The sequence below is a fragment of the Petromyzon marinus genome, chromosome 69, assembly GCF_048934315.1.
Source record: "Petromyzon marinus isolate PM22_M1 ecotype Great Lakes invasive population chromosome 69, UKy_Petmar_22M1.pri1.0, whole genome shotgun sequence".
Taxonomy (NCBI): Eukaryota; Metazoa; Chordata; class Hyperoartia; order Petromyzontiformes; family Petromyzontidae; genus Petromyzon; species Petromyzon marinus.
Genome location: NC_133735.1, coordinates 4,025,189 through 4,050,010, shown reverse-complemented (window position 1 = coordinate 4,050,010; position 24,822 = coordinate 4,025,189). Strand labels below are relative to the sequence as shown.

General features: G+C 54.9%; 1 protein-coding gene across 4 annotated transcripts; it reads right to left on the bottom strand.

Moving 5' to 3' along the window:
* Positions 1-1,304: 1,304 nt before the first annotated feature.
* On the bottom strand, positions 1,305-24,822 carry NOB1 (NIN1 (RPN12) binding protein 1 homolog). 4 transcript variants are annotated; one of them, XM_076055011.1, is made up of 9 exons: positions 24,671-24,822; positions 17,458-17,590; positions 16,585-16,829; positions 15,089-15,760; positions 12,229-12,375; positions 11,765-12,094; positions 8,144-8,241; positions 7,563-7,707; positions 1,305-3,109 (listed from the first exon to the last, which is right to left on the bottom strand). In XM_076055011.1, exons 1-9 carry the CDS (start codon positions 24,806-24,808, stop codon positions 2,798-2,800), a joined length of 2,220 nt encoding a protein of 739 aa, XP_075911126.1. In that variant the 5' UTR covers positions 24,809-24,822; the 3' UTR covers positions 1,305-2,797. The 4 variants fall into 4 exon arrangements, with proteins under 4 accessions (XP_075911126.1, XP_075911127.1, XP_032800401.2 ...); XM_076055012.1 differs by having other exon boundaries at positions 15,125-15,760; XM_032944510.2 differs by lacking the exon at positions 15,089-15,760.

Below are 24,822 nucleotides of genomic sequence, written 5' to 3'. Positions count from 1 at the left end.
TCTCCCCCTGTCCTACAGAGTTTGTATGATCTCTCCCTGTCCTACAGAGTTTGTATGATCTCTCCTCCTGTCCTACAGAGTTTGTATGATCTCCCCCTGTTCTACAGAGTTTGTATGATCTCCCCCTATCCTACAGAGTTTGTATGATCTCCCCCTGTCCTACATAGTTTGTATGATCTCCCCCTGTCCTACAGAGTTAGTATGATCTCCCCCTGTCCTAAAGAGTTTGTATGATCTCTCCCTGCACTACAGAGTTTGTATGATCTCCCCCTGTCCTACAGTTTGTATGATCTCACCCTGTCCTACAGAGTTTGTATGATCTCCCCCTGTCCTACAGAGTTTGTATGATCTCCCCCTGTCCTACAGAGTTTGTATGATCTCCCCCTGTCCTACAGAGTTTGTATGATCTCCCCCTGTCCTACAGAGTTTGTATGATCTCTCCCTGTCCTACAGAGTTTGTATGATCTCCCCCTGTCCTACAGAGTTTGTATGATCTCCCCCTGTCCTACAGAGTTTGTATGATCTCCCCCTATCCTACAGAGTTTGTATGATCTCCACCTGTCCTACAGAGTTTGTATGATCTCCCCCTGTCCTACAGAGTTTGTATGATCTCCCCCTGTCCTACAGAGTTTGTATGATCTCCCCCTGTCCTACAGAGTTTGTATGATCTCTCCCTGTCCTACAGAGTTTGTATGATCTCCCCCTGTCCTACAGAGTTTGTATGATCTCCCCCTGTCCTACAGAGTTTGTATGATCTCCCCCTATCCTACAGAGTTTGTATGATCTCCACCTGTCCTACAGAGTTTGTATGATCTCCCCCTGTCCTACAGAGTTTGTATGATCTCCCCCTGTCCTACAGAGTTTGTATGATCTCCCCCTGTCCTACAGAGTTTGTATGATCTCCCCCTATCCTACAGAGTGGAGTTTGTATGATCTCTTGTGCTAGAATGAGTGGAGTTTGAATGATCTCTTGTGCTAGAATGAGTGGAGTTTGTATGATCTCTTGTTCTAGAATGAGTGGAGTTTGTATGTCTTGTTCTAGAATGAGTGGAGTTTGTATGATCTCTTGTGCTAGAATGAGTGGAGTTTGTATGATCTCTTGTTCTAGAATGAGTGGAGTTTGTATGATCTGACATCTCCTAGCCACCGTGATAACGATGAGAGACATTCAGACTCCAAATATACAGCAGCAGGAGCAGGCATAGTCAGGGTCAAGATCAGAACCCACGACCTCCTGCGTACCAGGCGAGGTAGTTAACATTCTCATCGAGTCGCACCACCACCACAATCACGATTCTCATTGATGCGCTGCTTAAATGTGTTTAATAATTGTAACAACAACACCGCAGGCGGTTGAGAGACACACGCGGAGTCGAAGAGTCTCGTTTCATTTCGACATTCGTTTTTGTTGCGCGCGGCGATTCTGAGGGGAATTTTTGTTATTTTTTTTTAAACCATCACGGTTTAATATCCTCCCCGCTTAAAGAGAGCCCAGCCTCGCGGTGCACACGGCGGGGTAATAAATACACGACTACGGTTTTTTCGCGGGACACGAAGCGCACACAAACACAAGTAAACACAACCACGGGGGTGAAGGGGGGAACAGTTTGTTTTGGCGGGAGAAAATTTGGCGGGAAAAGATATTAGCATTTTTTGGCGGGAAATGTTATTTGTTTTGTTTCGGTCGGCGTGAGGAGGTGGACGTCCCCTCTCGAGTCCACGAGAGTTCTTAATGTCACGGTCGTCGTTGTCGCAGCAGTAGGCAGTGTCTATCCACTGCTGGATGGTGCCCCCCCCCCGTGTCTCCCTCCCCCCCCCACCCCGTGTCTCCCTCTCCCCCCACCCAAGTGAGTGTGAGTGTGTGAGTGAGTGTGTGAGTGTGTGTATGAGTGTGTGTGTGAGTGTGTGTGAGTGAGTGTATGTGTGTGTGTGTGTGAGTGTGTGAGTGAGTGTGTGAGTGTGTGTGAGTGAGTGTGTGTGTGCGTTTGAATGTGTGTATGAGTGTGTATGAGTGTGTATGTGTGAGTGTGTGCGTTTGAATGTGTGTGTGCGTGAGTGAGTGTGTGTGAGTGAGTGTATGAGTGAGTGAGTGTATGAGTGTATAAGTGTGTATGAGTGAGTGAGTATGTGAGCGTGTGTATGAGTGTATGAGTGAGCATGTGAGTGTGTGTATGAGTGAATGTATGTACGAGTGTATGAGTATGTGTGAGTGTGTGTATGAGTTTTTGTTTGTATGAGTGAGTGAGTGTGTGTATGAGTGTGTGTATGAGTGTGTGTGAGTGTGTGTATGAGTGTGTATGTGTGTGTGTACAAGTATGTGAGTGTGTGTACGAGTGTATGTGTGTATGAGTGAGTATGTGAGTGTGTGTATGAATGTATGTATGAGTGTATGTGTGAGTGTGTGTATGAGTGTGTATGTGTGTGTGTACGAGTATGTATGAGTGTGTGTGTGTGTATGAGTGTATGTGTGAGTGTGTGTATGAGTGTATGTGTGTATGAGTGAGTGTGTGTATGAGTGTGTGTATGAATGTATGTATGAGTGTGTGTGTATGAGTGTGTGTATGAATGTATGTATGAGTGTATGTATGAGTGTGTGTATGAGTGTGTGTGTATGAGTGTGTGTATGAGTATGTGTGTGTATGAGTATGTGTGTGTATGAGTGTGTGTATGAGTGTATGAGTGTGTGTATGAGTGTATGTATGAGTGAGTGTACGAGTGTGTGTATGAGTGTATGAGTGTGTGTATGAGTGAGTGTACGAGTGTGTGTACGAGTGTGTGTGAGTGTGAGAGTGGATCATCAATTCTTCTTGGTGAACTTGGCCCTAGCCGCGTTGGGGTTTGCGCGCCTCCTCCCGCCACCGCCGCCGCCGGCACCGCCGGCACCGCCGGCACCGCCGCCGGCACCGCCATCGGCGCGCAGTCGCAGAGTGGCGGCCCGGCTGGTGACGTCGTGGGCCACAAAGGGCGAGGCGCCGGCCACGTAGTCGGCATCCAGGGCGGCGGTGCGGGCACGCTGCCGCCTCGACTGGCGGCGCTGCGGCTCGCGCTGGTCGGCACTCAGCACCGGGTTCACCGCATGCTTGCCACCCTGAGGGCGCGGGAGGGAGTACTGGGGGGGGCGGGGGGGGGGAGACAAAGGTGGGTGAGTGTGAGTGGGTGGGTGGGTGGGTGAGTGAGTGGGTGTGTGAGTGGGTGGGTGTGTGAGTGGGTGGTTGAGTGGGTGGGCGAGTGGTTGAGTGGGTGGGCGAGTGGGTGGGTGTGTGGGTGGGTGTGTGGGTGGGTGAGTGTGTGAGTGGGTGGGTGAGTGTGAGTGGGTGTGTGGATGGTTGAGTGGGTGGGCGAGTGGGTGGGTGGGTGTGTGGGTGGGTGAGTGTGTGGGTGGGTGAGTGGGTGGGTGGATGGTTGAGTGGGTGGGCGAGTGGGTGGGTGGGTGTGTGGGTGGGTGAGTGGGTGGGTGGGTGTGTGGGTGGGTGAGTGTGTGGGTGGGTGAGTGGGTGTGAGGGTGAGTGGGTGTGTGGATGGTTGAGTGGGTGGGCGAGTGGGTGGGTGTGTGGGTAGGTGAGTGGGTGGGTGGATGGTTGAGTGGGTGGGCGAGTGGGTGGGTGTGTGGGTGGGTGAGTGTGTGGGTGGGTGAGTGGATGGTTGAGTAAGTGGGTGGGTGGTTGATTGAGTGGGTAGGTGAGTCGGTGGGTGAGTGAGTGGGTGAGTGTGTGAGTGGGTGGTTGATTGAGTGCGTGGGCGAGTGTGTGAGTGGGTAGGCGAGTGGATGGTGGGTAGGTGTGTGTGTGTGTAGGTTAGTGTGGGTGTGTGTGTAGGTTAGTGAGTGTGTAGGTTAGTGTGTGGGTGTGTGTGTAGGTTAGTGTGTGTAGGTTAGTGTGTGGGTGTGTGTGTAGGTTAGTGTGTGTGTAGGTTAGTGTGTGTGTAGGTTAGTGTGTGTGTAGGTTAGTGTGGGTGTGTGTGTAGGTTAGTGTGTGTGTAGGTTAGTGTGTGGGTGTGTGTGTAGGTTAGTGTGTGTGTAGGTTAGTGTGTGGGAGTGTGTGTAGGTTAGTGTGTGTGTAGGTTAGTGTGTGGGTGTGTGTGTAGGTTAGTGTGTGTGTAGGTTAGTGTGTGTGTAGGTTAGTGTGTGGGTGTGTGTGTGTAGGTTAGTGTGTGTGTAGGTTAGTGTGTGGGTGTGTGTGTAGGTTAGTGTGTGTGTGAGGGTTAGTGTGTGTAGGTTAGTGTGTGGGTGTCTTGTGTGTAGGTTAGTGTGTGTGGCACAGTAGGGGGCACAGGTGGTGCATCAGCCAGTCATCTCAGTCAGTCGACCCGTGGCACCTGGGTCTGCCCCATGACCTCCTGCCAGCGGGCGTTCGACACTTCACGTCGCCTCAGGGTGCACATAGCCTGGCACAAGCGTCGTGGTGACGTCACCGCCACTTAGTGGTGAATGGCGGTTGTTGTGTGTTTGAGGGTTAGTGTGTGTAGGTTAGTGTGTGGGTGTCTGTGTGTAGGTTAGTGTGTGTGTAGGTTAGATCAGCTCAATAACAACGGTAGGAGGCTGCTAGATTTTTGTGCAGCCCATGGGCTTGTAATTACCAACACGCTGTTCCGGCATCGGCGCATCCACACAACATCATGGATGCATGCCGGGTCCAAGCAATAACATCTGCTGGACTACATAGTGACGGACCAGTGGATATGAGCCCATGTCCTTGACACCTGGACCTACCGTGGAGCTGATCTGCCCTCTGACCATCGACTAGTCATCTGTAAGATGTGCCTGCCATTCTTCCACTCCGGTAGTGGGTGTACACCCAGGACCCCATTTCCAACCTAAAGTGGCCTGGTCTCAGTTAGCTTGATGAAAGTTGCAAGCGAAAATTTCATCATCACTTGCGGCTGGGGTTGGCATTGTCCCCCACTCCTCCTGATGCCGAGGGTAAATGGGCGAGGTTTAGGACTGTGACTCATGCAGCTGCAATGGCTGCTTTGGGTACGCGGTCCAGACCTCCCCAGAGACCCTGGCTGACAGGTGTTCAGGATGGTTGAGAAAAAGCGACAGGCCCACTGTCATCGGCTACAGAATCCCACGTCAGAGAATGAGGAGGCTTACCGCAGCCTTCGCTCGGAGGTTCGGAGAGCCGTGAGGCGCTGCAAGGATGGGTGGTGGTCGCGTGTTGCTGAGGAGATGGAGTCTGCCTCAGTTGCCCGTGATCACAAATCTCTATTTAACTCCATGAAGAAAGTAACCTGCAGCGCCACACCTATTACCATAATTAGGGGAAAAAACGGTGTTCCAATCTCCGACCCCCAGGAACAGGTTTGCTGAATTGCTGAACATTTCTGTGAGGTCCTGGGGGAGGGGAATCCCTCAGCCAGGAAAACATCGTGGCACAAAGTGGGGATGGACCCTGCCGAGGCTGCGGTGCCTCAAATATTAGAAGAAGTCACCCCCTATGAGTGGCTGGCTAAGGTGCCATCTGTTGAGGAAGTACTGAAGGCGATCCGGAATCTGAGACCAGGAAAGGCACTGGGCAGAGATGATCTCCCAAGCGAAAAGCTGAGGGAGGGTGGCGTTTGTGCACAGACTGCCCTATATGACATCATAACAGCAGTCTAGACCACTGGACAGGTTCCGCAGGATTGGAAGGATGCCCTGGTGGTCCCCCTTTTTAAGAAGGGGGACCGCATAGACTAACAACTACAGGAGCATCTCACGCCTCAGTGTGCCGGGAAATGTCCTGGCAAGGATTATTCAACATCGCCTTGCCAGGCACGCTGAGGAGAGGCTTGTGGAGCCCCAATGCGGTTTCAGGAAAGGGCGGTCCTGCACAGATGCCATATTTTCTGTCCGTCTGCTACAGCAGAGGTGTAGGGAATTCCAACAAGACCTACATCTCTGCTTTATTGACCTGGTCAAGGCCTATGATACCATCAGTAGGCCTTGGCTCTGGGTTGTTCGTGCTTTTGGAGTCCCTGACCCTCTGCTCACGATCATAAAGGACCTTCATGATGGTGAGCGGGCCCGGGTAAAACTACGTGGCCGGGAGTCGGAGCCATTCCCTGTACACCTTGGGGTGCGACAGGGATGTCCTCTGGCTCCCACATTATTTAACATCTATTTTGACCACGTAGTTCGTGAAGCCTTCAATAGCTGTACCGGGGGAATCTCCATTTGGTACAGATATAATGGGAGGCTGATCGATGCTTGGGTGCGGTCAAGGGATGGCTCCCTATTGCTCAACCACGTTATGTATGCCGATGATTTGGTAATAGCTCCTCATTCAGAGGAGTTGGGGACGCTGCTGCTGAGACTGGAGCGTGCCACTAAGAGATTGGGCCTTACCATCAGTCCCACCAAAACTAAGCACCTGCCTGGGTATTTTGTACCATCGGACACTCCACCCCCACAACTTCTCATCGGTGATGGGGCAGTTGTGGAGAGAGTGGAGAGTTTCCCATACCTGGGCAGTGTGCTTATGACCGGCTCCAGTTTAACAGCGGAGGTCTCACTCCGAATCAGTCGAGCAGCAATATCTACTAAGATTCAGGTCTTCTCAGCCACGGTCATTCCCTCCCTTCTCTATGCTTGCGAAACGTGGACCCCCCCTAATGGAACATCTTCGCCGGTTAGAAACATTTAGGCTGGCCTGCCTACGATCCATCCTGGGTTTAACCAGGCTGGATTGTGTGAGGATCTCACAAATCCTTGAAAGATTTGGGCAAGGTCCCATCGGTGAGCTCCTCCGGCAGGCAAAGTTGCGTTGGCTGGGTCATGTAGCCTGCATGCCCAGCCACCGCATGCCGAAACAGCTTTTGTTCGGCCAGATCGAGGGGGTTAAACGGGCGCGGCACGAGCTAGAGAAGAGATGGAGTGATGTGGTACAGGAGGACGTGGAGCTGAGTGGACTTGCCGATGACCGGTACCAGCGGTGTCAAGATCGGCCTCTGTGGAGGAGGCTCGTGAAGGACGCTACTGGGCAGTTGGAGGCAGTCGCCCTCCAACAACAACGGAGGGCGGAGGAGCGACGCTCACAACAACGAGCGGAGCGCCGGGTGGCTAAAGCACAGCAGGTTGGCACAGTAGGGGGCACAGGTGGTGCATTGGCCAGTCATCTCAGTCACCCGTGGCACCTGGGTCTGCCCCGTGACCTCCTGCCAGCGGGTGTTCGACACTTCACGTGGCCTCAAGGTGCACATGGCCTGGCACAAGTGTCGTGGTGACGTCACCGCCACTTAGTGGCGAATGGCGGTTGTTGTTGTGTAGGTTAGTGTGTGGATGAGTGTGTGTGTAGGTTAGTGTGTGGGTGTGTGTGTATGTGTAGGTTAGTGTGTGTGTAGGTTAGTGTGTGGATGAGTGTGTGTATAGGTTAGTGTGTGTGTAGGTTAGTGTGTGTGTTGGTTAGTGTGTGGGTGTGTAGGTTAGTGTGTGGGTGTGTGTGTACGTGTGTGAGTGTGCGTGCGTCACTCCCTCACCACCCAGCCCCCACCCTCACCACCCCCCCTCACCCTCACCACCCCCCCTCACCCTCACCACCCCCCCTCACCCTCACCACCCCCCTCACCCTCACCACCCCCCTCACCCGCATGCCCCTGTGGCTCATGACACGTGGGTTGCTGGAGAAGTGCATCTGCAGGCGGCCGCCGTCGCCCAGCGTCACCGCCACCTTCTTCAGGGTGCGGTTCCCGCAGCCACGGCAGAAGACGAGCGACGTGTCTGACGTGGTGCTGCACGCACGCACACACACACGCACACATACACACACACACGCACACACACGTACGCACACACACACACACGTACGCACGCACACACACGTACGCACACACACACGTACGCACGCACACACACACGTACGCACGCACGCACACACACGTACGCACACACACACGTACGCACATGCACACACGTACGCACGCGCACACACACACACCGCAATCACCGTCACCGCCGTAGTCACCGTCACCACCGTAGTCACCGACACAGCCAACATCGTCACTGTCGTCACCACCATCACCATTATTATCACATCACCATCGTCATCACCATCGTCATCGTCATCATCACCACCATCACTGTGAGGAGGAGGGAGGGTGAGGTGAGGGTGGTGAGGGGATGGTGAGGGGTGAGGGAGTGGTGAGGAGGTGGTGAGGGATTTGTCACCTGAAGCAGGCAAAGCAGCGCAGCACGTGTGAGCGTGTGGACCTGATGAGCATCCCGTCCACAGACAGCACGTGCAGACCCATCTGTACCAGCACATTCTACACACACACACATACACACAGATACATACACACAGATACACAGACAGCACGTGCAGACCCATCTGTACCAGCACATTCTACACACACACATACACACAGATACATACACACAGATACACACACACACACAGCACGTGCAGACCCATCTGTACCAGCACATTCTACATACACACACAGATACATACACACAGATACATACACACACAGCACGTGCAGACCCATCTGTACCAGCACATTCTACATACACACACTCAGATACATACACACAGATACACACACACAGATACATACACACACACAGATACATACACACACAGAACGTGCAGACCCATCTGTACCAGCACATTCTACATACACACAGATACACACACACACAGAACGTGCAGACCCATCTGTACCAGCACATTCTACACACACACACAGATACATACACACAGATACATACACACAGATACACACACACACAGCATGTGCAGACCCATGTGTACCAGCACATTCTACACACACACACACACAGATACATACACACAGATACATATACACAGAGATACACACACACAGATACATACATACAGATACATACACACACACACAGCACGTGCAGACCCATCTGTACCAGCACATTCTACACACGTACACAGATACATACACACAGATACATATACACAGAGATACACACACACAGATACATACATACAGATACATACACACACACAGCACGTGCAGACCCATCTGTACCAGCACATTCTACACACGTACACAGATACATACACACAGATACATACACACACACAGCACGTGCAGACCCATCTGTACTAGCAGATTCTACATACACACACACAGATACAACAACAACAACCGCCATTCGCCACTAAGTGGCGGTGACGTCACCACGACGCTTGTGCCAGGCTATGTGCACCGTGAGGCCACGTGAAGTGTTGAACGCCCGCTGGCAGGAGGTCACTGGGCAGACCCAGGTGCCACGGGTCGACTGACTGAGATGACTGGCTGATGCACCACCTGTGCCCCCTACTGTGCCAACCTGCTGTGCTTTAGCCACCCGGCGCTCCGCTCGTTGTTGTGAGCGTCGCTCCTCCGCCCTCCGTTGTTGTTGGAGGGCGACTGCCTCCAACTGCCCAGTAGCATCCTTCACGAGCCTCCTCCACAGAGGCCGATCTTGACACCGCTGGTACCAGTCATCGGCAAGTCCACTCAGCTCCACGTCCTCCTGTACCACATCACTCCATCTCTTCTCTATCCCGTGCCGCGCCCGCTTAGCCCCCTCAATCCGGCCAAACAAAAGCTGTTTTGGCATGCGGTGGCTGGGCATGCGGGCTACATGACCCAGCCAACGCAGCCTTGCCTGCCGGAGAAGCTCACCGATGGGACCTTGCCCAGATCTTTCAAGGATTTGTGAGCTCCTCACACAATCCAGCCTGGTTAAACCCAGGATGGATCGTAGGCAGGCCAGCCTAAATGTTTCTAACCGGCGAAGATGTTCCATTAATGGGGTCCACGTTTCGCAAGCGTAGAGAATGGAGGGAATGACCGTGGCCGAGAAGACCTGAAGCTTAGTAGATATTGCCGCGCGACTGATTCGGAGTGAGACCTCTGCTGTTAAACTGGAGCCGGCCATAAGCACACTGCCCAAGTATGGGAAACTCTCCACTCGCTCAACAACTGCCCTATCACCGATTGCGAGTTGTGGGGGTGGAGTGTCTGATGGTACAAAATACCCAGGCAGGTGCTTAGTTTTGGTGGGGCTGATGGTAAGGCCCCATCTCTTAGTGGCACACTTCATTCTCAGCAGCAGCATCTCCAACTCCTCCTCTGAATGAGCGGCTATATGGAGATTCCCCCGGTACAGCTATTGAAGGCTTCACAAACTACATGGTCAAAATAGATGTTAAATAATGTGGGAGCCAGAGGACATCCCTGTCGCACCCCAAGGTGTACAGGGAATGGCTCTGACTCCCTGCCACGTAATTTTACCTGGGCCCGCTCACCATCATAAAGGTCCTTAATGATTGTGAGCAGAGGGTCAGGGACTCCAAAAGCACAAAGAACAACCCAGAGCCCAGGTCTACTGATGGTATCATAGGCCTTGACCAGGTCAATAAAGCAGAGATGTAGGTCTTGTTGGAATTCCCTACACCTCTGCTGTAGCAGACGGACAGAAAATATGGCATCTGTGCAGGACTGCCCTTTCCTGAAACCGCATTGGGGCTCCGCAAGCCTCTCTTCAGCGTGCCTGGCAAGGTGATGTTGAATAATCCTTGCCAGGACCTTTCCCGGCACACTGAGGAGTGAGATGCCCCTGTAGTTGTTAGTCTGTGCGGTCCCCCTTCTTAAAGAGGGGGACCACCAGGGCATCCTTCCAATCCTGAGTGTCCGATGGTACAAAATACCCAGGCAGGTGCTTTAGTTTTGGTGGGGCTGATGGTAAGGCCCCATCTCTTAGTGGCACGCTCCAGTCTCAGCAGCAGCGTCTCCATCTCCTCCTCTGAATGAGCAGCTATTACCAAATCATCGGCATACATAACGTGGTTGAGCAATAGGGAGCCATCCCTTGACTGCACCCGGGCATCGATCAGCCTCTCGCACGCACACACACATACGTGCATACAGATACAACAACAACCGCCATTTGCCACTAAGTGGCGGTGATGTCACCACGATGCTTGTTCCAGGCCAGATACACACACACAGATACATATACACACAGGTAGTGGTGGCGGTAGTGCTGGTAGTGGTGGTGGTAGTGGGGGTGCTGGTTGTGGTGGTAGTGGTGGCGGTAGCGGTGGTAGTGCTAGTGCTGGTAGTAGTGATGGTGGTAGTGGTGGTAGTAGTGATGGCGGTATTAGTGATGGTAGTGGTGGTAATGGTGGTAGTCGTGATGGTGGTAGTGGCGGTAGTAGTGGTGGTGGTAGTGGTGGTAGTAGTGATGGTGGTAGTGGTGGTAGTAGTGATGGTGGTAGTAGTGATAGCGGTAGTAGTGGTGGTAGTGGTGGTAATGGTGGTAGTCGTAGTGGTGGTAGCGGTGGTAGTGGTGGTAGTCGTAGTGGTGGTAGTGGTGGTGGTAGTGGTCGTGGTGGTAATGGTGGTAGTCGTAGTGGTGGTAGTGATAGTGGCGGTAGTGGTGGTAATGGTGGTAGTCGTAGTGGTGGTAGTGGTGATAGTGGCGGTAGTGGTGGTGGTAGTGGTGGTAGTGGTGATAGTGGCGGTAGTGGTGGTGGTAGTGGTGGTGGTAGTGGTGGTAGTCGTAGTGGTGGTAGCGGTGGTAGTGGTGGTAGTGGTGGTGATAGTGGCGGTAGTGGTGGTGGTAGTGGTGATGGCGGTAGTAGTGGTGGTAATGGTGGTATTGGTGGTAGTGGTGATAGTGGCGGTAGTGGTGATAGTGGCGATAGTGGTGGTGGTAGTGGTGGTAGTGGTGGTGGGTAGTGGTGGTAGCGGTGGTAGTGGTGGCGGTAGTGGCAGTAGCGGCGGTAGCGGCGGTGCCGGTGAGCGTCGGGGGTGGCACCTGCATGGCGAAGTCCGTGGTGAGGCAGGCGACGGCGACGCGCCCCAGGGGCTCGCACTCGGTGCTCGTGCGGTGAACGTCCGCGATGTTGCTCGGCGTGATCCACCCACCCCCGCCCTCCTCCTCCTCCTCCTCGTCATCATCGCCGCCGCCGCCGCCGACCGCGTTCTCCTTATCGCTCTCACCGGCGACGTCCGGCTGCTGCTGCTGCAGCCGCGGTTCCGGCACGGCCGCTTCCCGGCGGCTCTCACCGTTGCCGGCGGCGGTGCGATCCACCGGCACGTGGCCCTGGTGCTGGCTGGCGGTGGTCTGGTCGCTAATCGACATTCCCTGAGAAGGTGGGGAGAGGGAGTGGGGGGGGAGGAGTCACACAGCGTCCGCTACCCCAATGCCCATCATGTCTCCTACTGCTACACCCCCACGTCACCCCCCCCACGTCTCCCCCCCCCCCCCCATCTCCTCACCATGAGCAGTGCCGGGTCCAGCTCCTCCGGGCTTGCCAGCGGACTCCGCCAGAACACGAAGGAGCTGAACCCCTCGGCACCGTCACCGCCCTCGGCACCGTCGCGCAACTCTCCAGCGCCCGCCCGCAGTGAGCTCCCTGCCAGCTTCTACTCACAACACGGTGCGGGGGGGGGGAGAAGGGGAGGGGAGCAGGGGGAACAGCAGTGAGCATCGGTGAGGCTTGGTGAGCATCGGTGAGACTCGGTGAGCATCGGTGAGGCTTGGTGAGCATCGGTGAGGCTCGGTGAGACTCGGTGAGGCTCGAGAAGGGAAGAGGAGGGGGGGTATCATTTTGCCGACCAAAATATTAGACGCAACAACCGCTGCCATTCGCCGCTAAGTGGCGGTGATGTCGCCGTGGCACCTGTGCCAGGCTAGGTGCACGCTGAGGCCACGTGAAGTGCGGAGGTCACGGGGCAGACCCAGCGGGTGCCACGGGTCGACTGACTGAGACGACCGGCCGATGCACCACCTGTGCCCCCTACTGTGCCAACCTGCTGTGCTTTAGCCACCCGGCACTCCGCTCGTTGTTCTGAGCGTCGCTCCTCCGCCCTCCGTTGTTGTTGGAGGGCGACTGCCTCCAACTGCCCAGTAGCGTCCTTCACGAGCCTCCTCCACAGAGGCTGATCTTGACACCGCTGGTACCAGTCATCGGCAAGTCCACTCAGCTCCACGTCCTCCTGTACCACATCACTCCATCTCTTCTCTAGCCCGTGCCGCGCCCGTTTAGCCCCCTCGATCCGGCCGAACAAAAGCTGTTTCGGCATGCGGTGGCTGGGCATGCGGGCTACATGACCCAGCCAAGGCAGCCTTGCCCGCCAGATGAGCTCACCGATGGGACCTTGCCCAGATCATTTCAAGGATTTGTGAGCTCCTCACACAATCCAGCCTGGTTAAACCCAGAATGGATCGTAGGCAGGCCAGCCTAAATGTTTCTAACCGGCGAAGATGTTCCATTTGGGGTGTCCATGTTTCGCAAGCGTAGAGAAGGGAGGGAAAGACCGTGGCCGAGAAGACCTGAAGTGTAGTGCGGAGCGACAGACCAGGTAGCTTCCACACAGCGTTACACAACCGATGAAAAGATATTGCCGCTAGACTGATTCGGAGTAAGACCTCTGCTGTTAAACTGGAGCCGGTTTTAAGCACACTGCCCAGGTATGGGAATCTCTCCACTCTCTCCACAACTGCCCCATCACCGATTGGGAGTTGTGGGGGTGGAGTGTCCGATGGTACAAAATACCCAGGCAGGTGCTTAGTTTTGGTGGGACTGATGGTAAGGCCCCACCTCTTAGTGGCAATGCCAGGTTCAGCAGCAGCGTCTCCAACTCCTCCTCTGAATGAGCAGCTATTACCAAATCGGCATACATAACATGGTTGAGCAATAGGGAGCCATCCCTTGACCGCATCCGGGCATCGATCAGTCTCCCATTGTATCTGTACCAGATGGAAATTCCTCCGGTACAGCTATTGAAGGCTTCATGAACTACGTGGTCAAAATAGATGTTAAATAATGTGGGAGCCAGAGGACATCCCTGTCGCACCCCAAGGTGTACAGGGAATGGCTCTGACTCCCGGCCACGTAGTTTTACCCGGGCCCGCTCACCATCATGAAGGTCCTTAATGATCATGAGCAGGGGGTCAGGGACTCCAAAAGCACGATCAACCCAGAGCCAAGGCCTACTGATGGTATCATAGGCCTTGACCAGGTCAATAAATCAGAGATGTAGGTCTTGCTGGAATTCCCTACACCTCTGCTGTAGCAGACAGAAAATATGGCATCTGTGCAGGACCGCCCTTTGCTGAAACCGCATTGGGGCTCCGCAAGCCTCTCCTCAGCTTGCCTAGCAAGGCACACTGAGGAGTGAGATTCCCCTGTAGTTGTTACAGTCTGTGCAGTCCCCCTTCTTAAAGAGGGGGGACCACCAGGGCATGCTTCCAATCTTGCGGAACCCGTCCAGTGGTCCAGACTGTTGTTATGATGTCATGTAGGGCAGTCTATGCACAAATGCCACCCTCCCTCAGCATTTGGCTTGGGAGATAATCTCTGCCCGGTGCCTTTCCTGGTCTCAGACTCTGGATCGCCTTCAGTACTTCCTCAACAGATGGCACCTCAGCCAGCCACTCACAGGGGGTGAACTCCTTCCAATATTTGAGGCACCGCAGCCTCAGCAGGGTCATCCCCACTTTGTGCCACGATGTTTTCCAGGCTGAAGGATTTCCCCTCCCCCAGGACCTCACAGAACTGCTCAGCAAATCTGCAAACCCATTCCTGTGGGTCGGAGATTGGATCACCGTTCTTTCCCCTAATGATGGTAATAGGTGTGGCGCCGCAGGTTACTTTTTTGATGGAGTTAAAGAGTGATTTGTGATCGCGGGCCACTGAGGCAGACTCTTCAGCAACCCGCGACAACCACCCATCCTTACAGCGCCTCACGGCTCTCCGAACCTCCGAGCGAAGGCTGCGGTAAGCCTCCTCATTCTCTGACGTGGGATTCTGTAGCCGATGACAGTGGGCCTGTCGCTTTTTCTCAGCCAGCTTGAACACCTCCTCTGTCAGCCAGGGTCTCTGGGGAGGTCTGGACCGCGTACCCAAAGCAGCCATTGCAGCTGCATGAGTCACAGTCCTAAACCTCGCCCATTTACCCTCGACATCAGGAGGAGTGGGGGACGATGCCAACCCCAGCCGCAAGCGATGATGAAATCCTCGCTTGCAACTTTCATCAGCTAGCTGAGGCCAGGCCACTGTGGGTTTGAATGGGGTCCTGGGTGTACACACAGAGACACACACAGGCACGCAAACACACGTACACAGACACACACAGGCACGCTTCTCCCGCCGCCCCCAATCCCACGTACAGCCGCTTCCGACGGCCCCGGTGGCGGCCCCGGTGACGGCCCCGGTGACGGCCCCGGTGACGTCCCCGGTGACAGCCCCGGTGACGGCCCCGGTGACGGCCCCGGTGACAGCCCCTCCAGCTGAAGGTCGACCATCGGCAGGGGCTGGCGCCAGTAGAGGAAGGAGGCAAACTGGTCGGCCAGAGGGGCCGCGTGGCCCCCTCCTGCACCAGCGCCTTGGCCAGCGCCTCCACTACCGACCCCATCGCCCACCGCTCCACCAACCCCATCACCCACCGCTCCACCAACCCCATCGCCCACCGCTCCACCAACCCCATCACCACCAACCCCATCGCCCACCGCTCCACCAACCCCATCACCACCAACCCCATCGCCCACCGCTCCACCAACCCCATCACCACCAACCCCATCACCAACCCCATCGCCCACCGCTCCATCAACCCCATCACCACCAACCCCATCGCCCACCGCTCCACCAACCCCATCACCACCAACCCCATCACCAACCCCATCGCCCACCGCTCCATCAACCCCATCGCCCACCGCTCCACCAACCCCATCACCACCAACCCCATCACCACCAACCCCATCACCACCAACCCCATCACCGTGCGTCATCTTCCTCTTCACGGTGCCCTTTGGTTAAGGGCCGTGTGGTTGTCGGTGGTGGTGGTGGTGGTTGTTGTTGTTATGTTTGAAGGTCAATAAGTGGACAGCAGCAGCAGCAGGGAGAAGGAAAGGAGAAAGGAAGATGGTTAAACACACACAGACACAGAGACACACACACAGAGAGACACACACACACACAGACACACACACAGACACAGAGACACACACACGGAGACACACACACAGACACACACGGAGACACACACAGATACAGAGACACACACAGATACAGAGACACACACACACAGACACACAGACACACACACACACGGAGACACACACAGACACAGAGACACGAGGAGACACAGGGAGACAGGCAGGAGACACACCAAGACAGGCAGGAGACACACAGAGACAGGGAGGAGACACACGGAGACAGGCAGGAGACACACGGAGACAGGCAGGAGACACACAGAGACAGGCAGGAGACAGGGAGGAGACACGAGGAGACACAGGGAGACAGGCAGGAGACACACGGAGACAGGGAGGAGACACACGGAGACAGGGAGGAGACACGAGGAGACACAGGGAGACAGGCAGAGACACACGGAGACAGGCAGGAGACAGGGAGGAGACACGGAGACACAGGGAGACAGGCAGGAGACACACGGAGACAGGCAGGAGACAGGGAGGAGACACACGGAGACACAGGGAGGCAGGCAGGAGACACACAAGAGACACGGGGTGGTGATGGGGGTGGTGGGCATGAGATCACCCTCCCTCCCTCCCTCCCACCCCTCCCCCCCCTCCCTGCTCCCCCCCTCCCCTCCCCTCCCCCTGCCGCTGCTCACCGGGCGAGGGAGATGGAAGCCCGGCAAGCCGGGCGGCGGTCCCTCCGGCCGTGCCGGCGCCGTGCCGGCAGACTCCTCCGTGGTGCCGGCGGCGGCCCCGGCGGCGGCGGCGTTGCCGGCGGCGGCGTCTACCCCGACCGCTCCTCCGCCGTGCTCCAGGTGCAGCTGGTACGCCAACGCCAGCACCCTCACGTCCGTCGCCGAGAGGCTGGGGTAGTCGCCCGTCTTACGCGAGAACTCCGTCACTGGGCACGCGGAGAAATACGTACAGTGTGGCGTACAGTGCGGCGTACAGTTTGGCGTGCGGCGTACAATGTACAGTGTAGGGTGCGGCGCGGTGTACAGTGTGCACTGCGATGTGCAGTGTATGATGTTGTGTACGGTGTACAGTGTGTACGGTGTACCGTGTGTACGGTGCACAGTGTGCACGTGGTGTACAGTGTGTACGGTGCACAGTGTGTACGGTGCACAGTGTGTACGGTGCACGGTGTGTACGGTGCACAGTGTGTACGGTGCACGGTGTGTACGGTGCACGGTGTGTACGGTGCACAGTGTGTACGGTGCACAGTGTGTACGGTGCACAGTGTGTACGGTGCACAGTGTGCACGGTGCACAGTGTGTACGGTGCACAGTGTGTACGGTGCACAGTGTGTACGGTGCACAGTGTGCACGTGGTGTACAGTGTGTACGGTGCACAGTGTGTACGGTGCACAGTGTGTACGGTGCACAGTGTGCAGTGTTAGCGGTGTGCAGTGTGTCGATGCAAGTCTGGTGTACAGTTTGGTGCGCGGTGTGCGCGTCGTGTACAGTGCACACAGTGTACAGTGTGTGCGTGGTGTACAGTGCGCTCTGTGTACAGTGTGCGCGGGGTACCGATGCGCACGCAGTCCGGCCGCGGCTCACGCAGCACCAGGGCGTAGGGCAGCACCGCCAGGCGCCGGCGCGTCTCCTTGTCGCGGATCTCGCTCACCACGTCGCGCAGTGTGTACACCGTGCGGGCAAACTCCTGCACGCACACACGGTTAACACACACACACACACACGGGGTTAACACACACACACACACGGGGTTAACACACACACACACTGGGGTTAACACACACACACGCAGGGTTAACACACACACGCACACGGGGTTAACACACACACACACGGGGTTAACACACACACACACGGGGTTAACACACACACACGGGGTTAACACACACACACGGGGTTAACACACACACACATGGGGTTAACACACACACACATGGGGTTAACACACACATGGGGTTAACACACACACACATGGGGTTAACACACACACACACATGGGGTTAACACACACACACATGGGGTTAACACACACACATGGGGTTAACACACACACATGGGGTTAACACACACACACACACGGGGTTAACACACACACACACATGGGGTTAACACACACACACACGGGGTTAACACACACACACACGGGGTTAACACACACACACACACATGGGGTTAACACACACACACACATGGGGTTAACACACACACACATGGGGTTAACACACACACATGGGGTTAACACACACACACATGGGGTTAACACACACACATGGGGTTAACACACACACACATGGGGTTAACACACACACACACGGGGTTAACACACACACACACATGGGGTTAACACACACACACACGGGGTTAACACACACACACACGGGGTTAACACACACACACACACATGGGGTTAACACACACACACACACACATGGGGTTAACACACACACACATGGGGTTAACACACACACATGGGGTTAACACACACACACGGGGTTAACACACACATGGGGTTAACACACACACATGGGGTTAACACACACACACGGGGTTAACACACACACACATGGGGTTAACACACACACACGGGGTTAACACACACACACACGGGGTTAGCACACACACACATGGGGTTAACACACACACACACGGGGTTAACACACACACACACGGGATTAACACACACACGGGGTTAACACACACACGGGGTTAACACACACACATGGGGTTAACACACATGGGGTTAACACACACACATGGGGTTAACACACACACACACGGGGTTAACACACACACACACGGGGTTAACACACACACACACACATGGGGTTAACACACACACACACATGGGGTTAACACACACACACATGGGGTTAACACACACACATGGGGTTAACACACACACACGGGGTTAACACACACATGGGGTTAACACACACACACGGGGTTAACACACACACACGGAGTTAACACAAACACACACACATGGGGTTAACACACACACACGGGGTTAACACACACACACATGGAGTTAACACAAACACACACACATGGGGTTAACACACACACACGGGGTTAACACACACACATGGGGTTAACACACACACACGGGGTTAACACACACACACATGGGGTTAACACACACACACGGGGTTAACACACACACACACGGGGTTAGCACACACACACATGGGGTTAACACACACACACACGGGGTTAACACACACACACACGGGATTAACACACACACGGGGTTAACACACACACGGGGTTAACACACACACATGGGGTTAACACACATGGGGTTAACACACACACATGGGGTTAACACACACACACATGAGGTTAACACACATGGGGTTAACACACACGGGGTTAACACACACACACACGGGGTTAACACACACACACACGGGGTTAGCACACACACACATGGGGTTAACACACACACACGGGGTTAACACACACACACACGGGATTAACACACACACGGGGTTAACACACACACGGGGTTAACACACACACATGGGGTTAACACACATGGGGTTAACACACACACATGGGGTTAACACACACACGGGGTTAACACACACACACACGGGGTTAACACACACACACATGGGGTTAACACACGGGTACACACAAAGACAAACATCCCCCAGGTAGACTGTAACAGACTGTAGGCGCAAGTGCTGTTAGCGAGCGGCACCTATGAAGGCCGGCACGGCACATGAGGGGGTGGATGGCCAGCACCACGCCCGGCCGCCTTTGTCTCCCCAGTGGCGATGTTCACTACACACCACTGCTACACCGGGTACTCATTTGAAGCTGAGTCGACCTAGGGGAGGCCCAGGACCGGTTCAGATAATCGTCACCGGTGGTGTTTGCCGTGAGCGGGAATCGAACTTGGGACACCAGGTTCGTAGCGCTAACCACTACTACACTACCGCTCCACACGCACAAACACACACACAGAAACAAAGCACACACACACGCAGACACACACACAGAGCCACACACACACAGACACACAGAGACACACAGACACACACAGACAACAACAACCGCCATTCGCCACTAAGTGGTGGTGACGTCACCACGACGGTTGTGCCAGACTATGTGCACCTTGAGGCCACGTGAAGTGTCGAACGCCCGCTGGCAGGAGATCACGGGGCAGACCCAGGTGCCACGGGTCGACTGACTGAGATGACTGGCTGATGCACCACCTGTGCCCCCTACTGTGCCAACCCGCTGTGCTTTAGCCACCCAGCGCTCCGCTCGTTGTTGTGAGCGTCGCTCCTCCGCCCTCCGTTGTTGTTGGAGGGCGACTACCTCCAACTGCCCAGTAGCGTCCTTCACGAGCCTCCTCCACAGAGGCCGATCTTGACACCGCTGGTACCAGTCATCGGCAAGTCCACTCAGCTCCACGTTCTCCTGTACCACATCACTCCATCTCTTCTCTAGCCCGTGCCACGCCCGTTTAGCCCCCTCGATCCAGTCGAACAAAAGCTGTTTCGGCATGCGGTGGCTGGGCATGCGGGCTACATGACCCAGCCAACGCAGCCTTGCCTGCCGGAGGAGCTCACTGATGGGACCGTGCCCAAATCTTTCAAGGAATTTGTGAGCTCCTCACACAATCCAGCCTGGTTAAACCCAGGACGGATCGTAGGCAGGCCAGCCTAAATGTTTCTAACCGGCGAAGATGTTCCATTAGGGGGGTCCACGTTTCGCAAGCGTAGAGAAGGGAGAGAATGACCGTGGCCGAGAAGACCTGAAGCTTAGTGCGGAGCGACAGACCAGGTAGCTTCCACACAGCATTACGCAACCGATGAAAAGATACTGCCGCTCGACTGATTCGGAGTGAGACCTCTGCTGTTAAACTGGAGCCGGTCATAAGCACACTGCCCAGGTATGGGAAACTCTCTACTTTCTCCACAACTGCCCCATCACCGATTGGGAGTTGTGGGGGTGGAGTGTCTGATGGTACAAAATACCCAGGCAGGTGCTTAGTTTTGATAGGGCTGATGGCAAGGCCCCACCTCTTAGTGGCACGCTCCAGTCTCAGCAGCAGCGTCTCCAACTCCTCCTCTGAATGAGCGGCTATTACCAAACCATCGGCATACATAACGTGGTTGACCAATAGGGAGCCATCCGATTTAAAGCTTTCGTGACTGCAATGAGTCATCTTCTTTGGTTCTTTCGGTAAAGTCACATAGAATGAGAATAAAATAATAAATTGATAAAATAAAATAACACAATAATATTCTCACGACGTTTCGGCCACAACACAAGCGGCCTTCATCAGGTGAAAGGACGAGACTGTCTGGTAGGACAGCGCTGGAGTGAAAGAGCCACGTTCAGATCACGGCCTTTAAGCCTCAACTTTAGCACTTAAAGGCCGTGATCTGAACGTGGCTCTTTCACTCCAGCGCTGTCCTACCAGACAGTCTCGTCCCTTCACCTGATGAAGGCCGCTTGTGTTGTGGCCGAAACGTCGTGAGAATATTATTGTGTAATTTTATTTTATCAATTTATTATTTTATTCTCATTCTACGTGACTTTACCGAAAGAACCAAAGAAGAGGGAGCCATCCCTTGACCGCACCCGGGCATCGACCCAGAGCCCAGGCCTACTGATGGTATCATAGGCCTTGAGCAGGTCAATAAAGCAGAGATGTAGGTCTTGTTGGAATTCCCTACACCTCTGCTGTAGCCAGACGGACAGAAAATATGGCATCTGTGCAGGACCGCCCTTTCCTGAAACCGCATTGGGGCTCCGCAAGCCTCTCCTCAGCGTGCCTGGCAAGGCGATGTTGACTAATTCTTGCCAGGACCTTTCCCGGCACACTGAGGAGTGAGATGCCCCTGTAGTTGTTACAGTCTGTGCGGTCCCCCCTTCTTAAAGAGGGGGACCACCAGGGCATCCTTCCAATTCTGCGGAACCCGTCCAGTGGTCCAGACTGTTGTTATGTCATATAGGGCAGTCTGTGCACAAACGCCGCCCTCCCTCAGCATTTCGCTTGGGAGATCATCTCTGCCCGCTGCCTTTCCTGGTCTCAGACTCCGGATCGCCTTCAGTACTTCCTCAACAGATGGCACCTCAGCCAGCCACTCACAGGGGTGACTTATTTCAATATTTGAGGCACCGCAGCCTCAGCAGGGTCATCCTCACTTTGTGCCACGATGTTTTTCCTGGCTGTGGGATTTCCCTTCCCCCAGGACCTCACAGAAATGCTCAGCAAATCTGCAAGCCTGTTCCTGGGGGTCGGAGATTGGATCACCGTTTTTTTCCCCTAATGATGGTAATAGGTGTGGCGCTGCAGGTTACTTTTTTGATGGAGTTAAATAGGGATTTGTGATCACGACCACCACCCATCCTTGCAGCGCCTCACGGCTCTCCGAACCTTCGAGCGAAGGCTGCGGTAAGCCTCCTCATTCTCTGACGTGGGATTCTGTAGCCGATGGCAGTGGGCCTGTCGCTTTTTCTCAACCATCCTGAACACCTTCTCTGTCAGCCAGGGTCTCTGGGGAGGTCTGGACCGCGTACCCAAAGCAGCCATTGCGGCTGCATGAGTCACAGTCCTAAACCTCGCCCATTTACCCTCGACGTCAGGAGGAGTCGGGGACGATGCCAATCCCAGCCGCAAGCGATGATGAAATTCTCGCTTGTAACTTTCATCATTCAATTAATTACCACTAAACCACGAGTTAAACACACAGACACAAAGATAAAGATCCCCCATATAGCCTTAACAGACTGTAGGGGCAAGTGCTGTTAGCGAGCAGCACCTATGAAGGCCGGCACGGCACACGAGGGGGTGGGTGGCCAGCACCACGCCCGACCGCCTTTGTCTCCCTATTGGCAATGTTTACACACCGCACCAGGTACTCATTTGAGGCCGAGTCGACCTATGGGAGGCCCGGGACCGGTTCAGGGAATCGAACCCAGGTCGCCAGGTTCATAGCGCAGCGCGCTCACCGCTACACTACCGCTCCTCACCGTGTGATACACACACACAGAGACACACACACAGAGACACACATACACACACACAGACAGACGTGCACAGACACACACAGACACACAGACAGACGTGCACAGACACACACACAGACAGACGTGCACAGACACACACACAGACAGACGTGCACAGACACACACAGACACACAGACAGACGTGCACAGACACACACACAGACAGACGTGCACAGACACACACACACAGACGTGCACAGACACACACACACACAGACGTGCACAGACACACACACACACAGACGTGCACACACACAGACGTACACAGACACACACACACACACGTGCACAGACACACACACACACAGACGTGCACAGACAGACGTGCACAGACACACACACACACACAGACGTGCACAGACACACACACACAGACACACAGACGTACACAGACACACACACACATACGTGCACAGACACACACACACACAGACGTGCACAGACAGACGTGCACAGACACACACACACAGACATGCACAGACACACACACACAGACACACGTGCACAGACACACACACACAGACGTGCACAGACACACACACACACAGACGTGCACAGACACACACACACACAGACGTGCACACACACAGACACACACACACACAGACGTACACAGACACACACACATACGTGCACAGACACACACACACAGACGTGCACAGACACACACACACAGACACACGTGCACAGACACACACAGACAGACGTGCACAGACACACACACAGACACACACACACAGACGTGCACTGTATCTTTGCTGAGTCATCTTTGCACTGTACAGCACCGTTCAGAAGTCTATCTACAGGTGACACGGCCCCGTCTCTCTGTCTCTCTGTCTCACCCCGTGTCTCTCTCCCCGTGTCTCTCTCTCCCCGTGTCTCTGTCTCACCCCGTGAATCTGTCTCTCTGTGTCTCTGTCCCGTGTCTCTCTCCCCGTGTCTCTCTCTCCCCGTGTCTCTGTCTCACCCCGTGAATCTGTCTCTCTGTGTCTCTGTCTCACCCCCGTGTCTCTCTCCCCGTGTCTCTCTCCCCGTGTCTCTCTCCCCCCGTGGTCTCTCTCCCCCGTGTCTCTCTCCCCCCGTGTCTCTCTCTCCCTGTCTCTCTCCCCGTGTCTCTCTCCCCCGTGTCTCTCTCTCTCCCCGTGTCTCTCTCTCCCCGTGTCTCTCTCTCCCCGTGTCTCTCTCCCCACGTGTCTCTCTCCCCCCGTGTCTCTCTCTCTCCCCGTGTCTCTCTCCCCCGTGTCTCTCTCTCCCCGTGTCTCTCTCTCCCCGTGTCTCTCTCTCCCCGTGTCTCTCTCCCCGTGTCTCTCTCTCCCCGTGTCTCTCTCCCCCGTGTCTCTCCCCCCCGTGTCTCTCACCACCACCACCACCACATGATGGTTGTGGTGATGGTGATGATGGTGGTGATGGTTGTGGTGGTGATGATGGTGATGGTGGTGGTGATGATGGTGGTGGTGATGTTGGTGGTGGTGATGTTGGTGATGATGATGTTGGTGATGATGATGTTGGTGATGGTTGTGGTGGTGATGGTGACGATGATGGTGGTTGTGGTGGTGATGGTGACGACAATGGTGGTTGTGGTGGTGGTGATGTTGGTGGTGATGTTGGTGGTTGTGATGGTGGTTGTGGTGGCGATGATGATCGTGGCGATGATGTGTTGATGGTGGTGGTTGTTGTTGTGGTTGTTGTTGTGATGGTTGTTGTTGTGGTGGTTGTTGTTGTGGTTGTTGTCTACCTGCATCTGCGCGTTCCGCAGGAAGGCTCCGGCGTCCGCCACCACGTGGTCAGCACAGCCCTGCGCCATCTTCATCACCAACCTCCTCCAGCAGCACCACCACGACACGCCACTCTCGTCTGGCCCCTCCCCTTTCATCTTGCCCCTCCCCT

What these genes read in the sequence shown, in the direction of transcription:
- NOB1 (XM_076055011.1), bottom strand. Translation starts at nt 24,808, where the DNA reads ATGAAAGGGGAGGGGCCAGACGAGAGTGGCGTGTCGTGGTGGTGCTGC. An exon ending in GCTTCCATCTCCCTCGCCCG is followed by an intron (nt 15,761 to 16,584) that starts GTGAGCAGCGGC and finishes CCTTAACCAAAG; the next exon opens with GGCACCGTGAAGAGGAAGAT. An exon ending in CCACGGACTTCGCCATGCAG is followed by an intron (nt 8,242 to 11,764) that starts GTGCCACCCCCG and finishes GTGTGTGTGTAG; the next exon opens with AATGTGCTGGTACAGATGGG.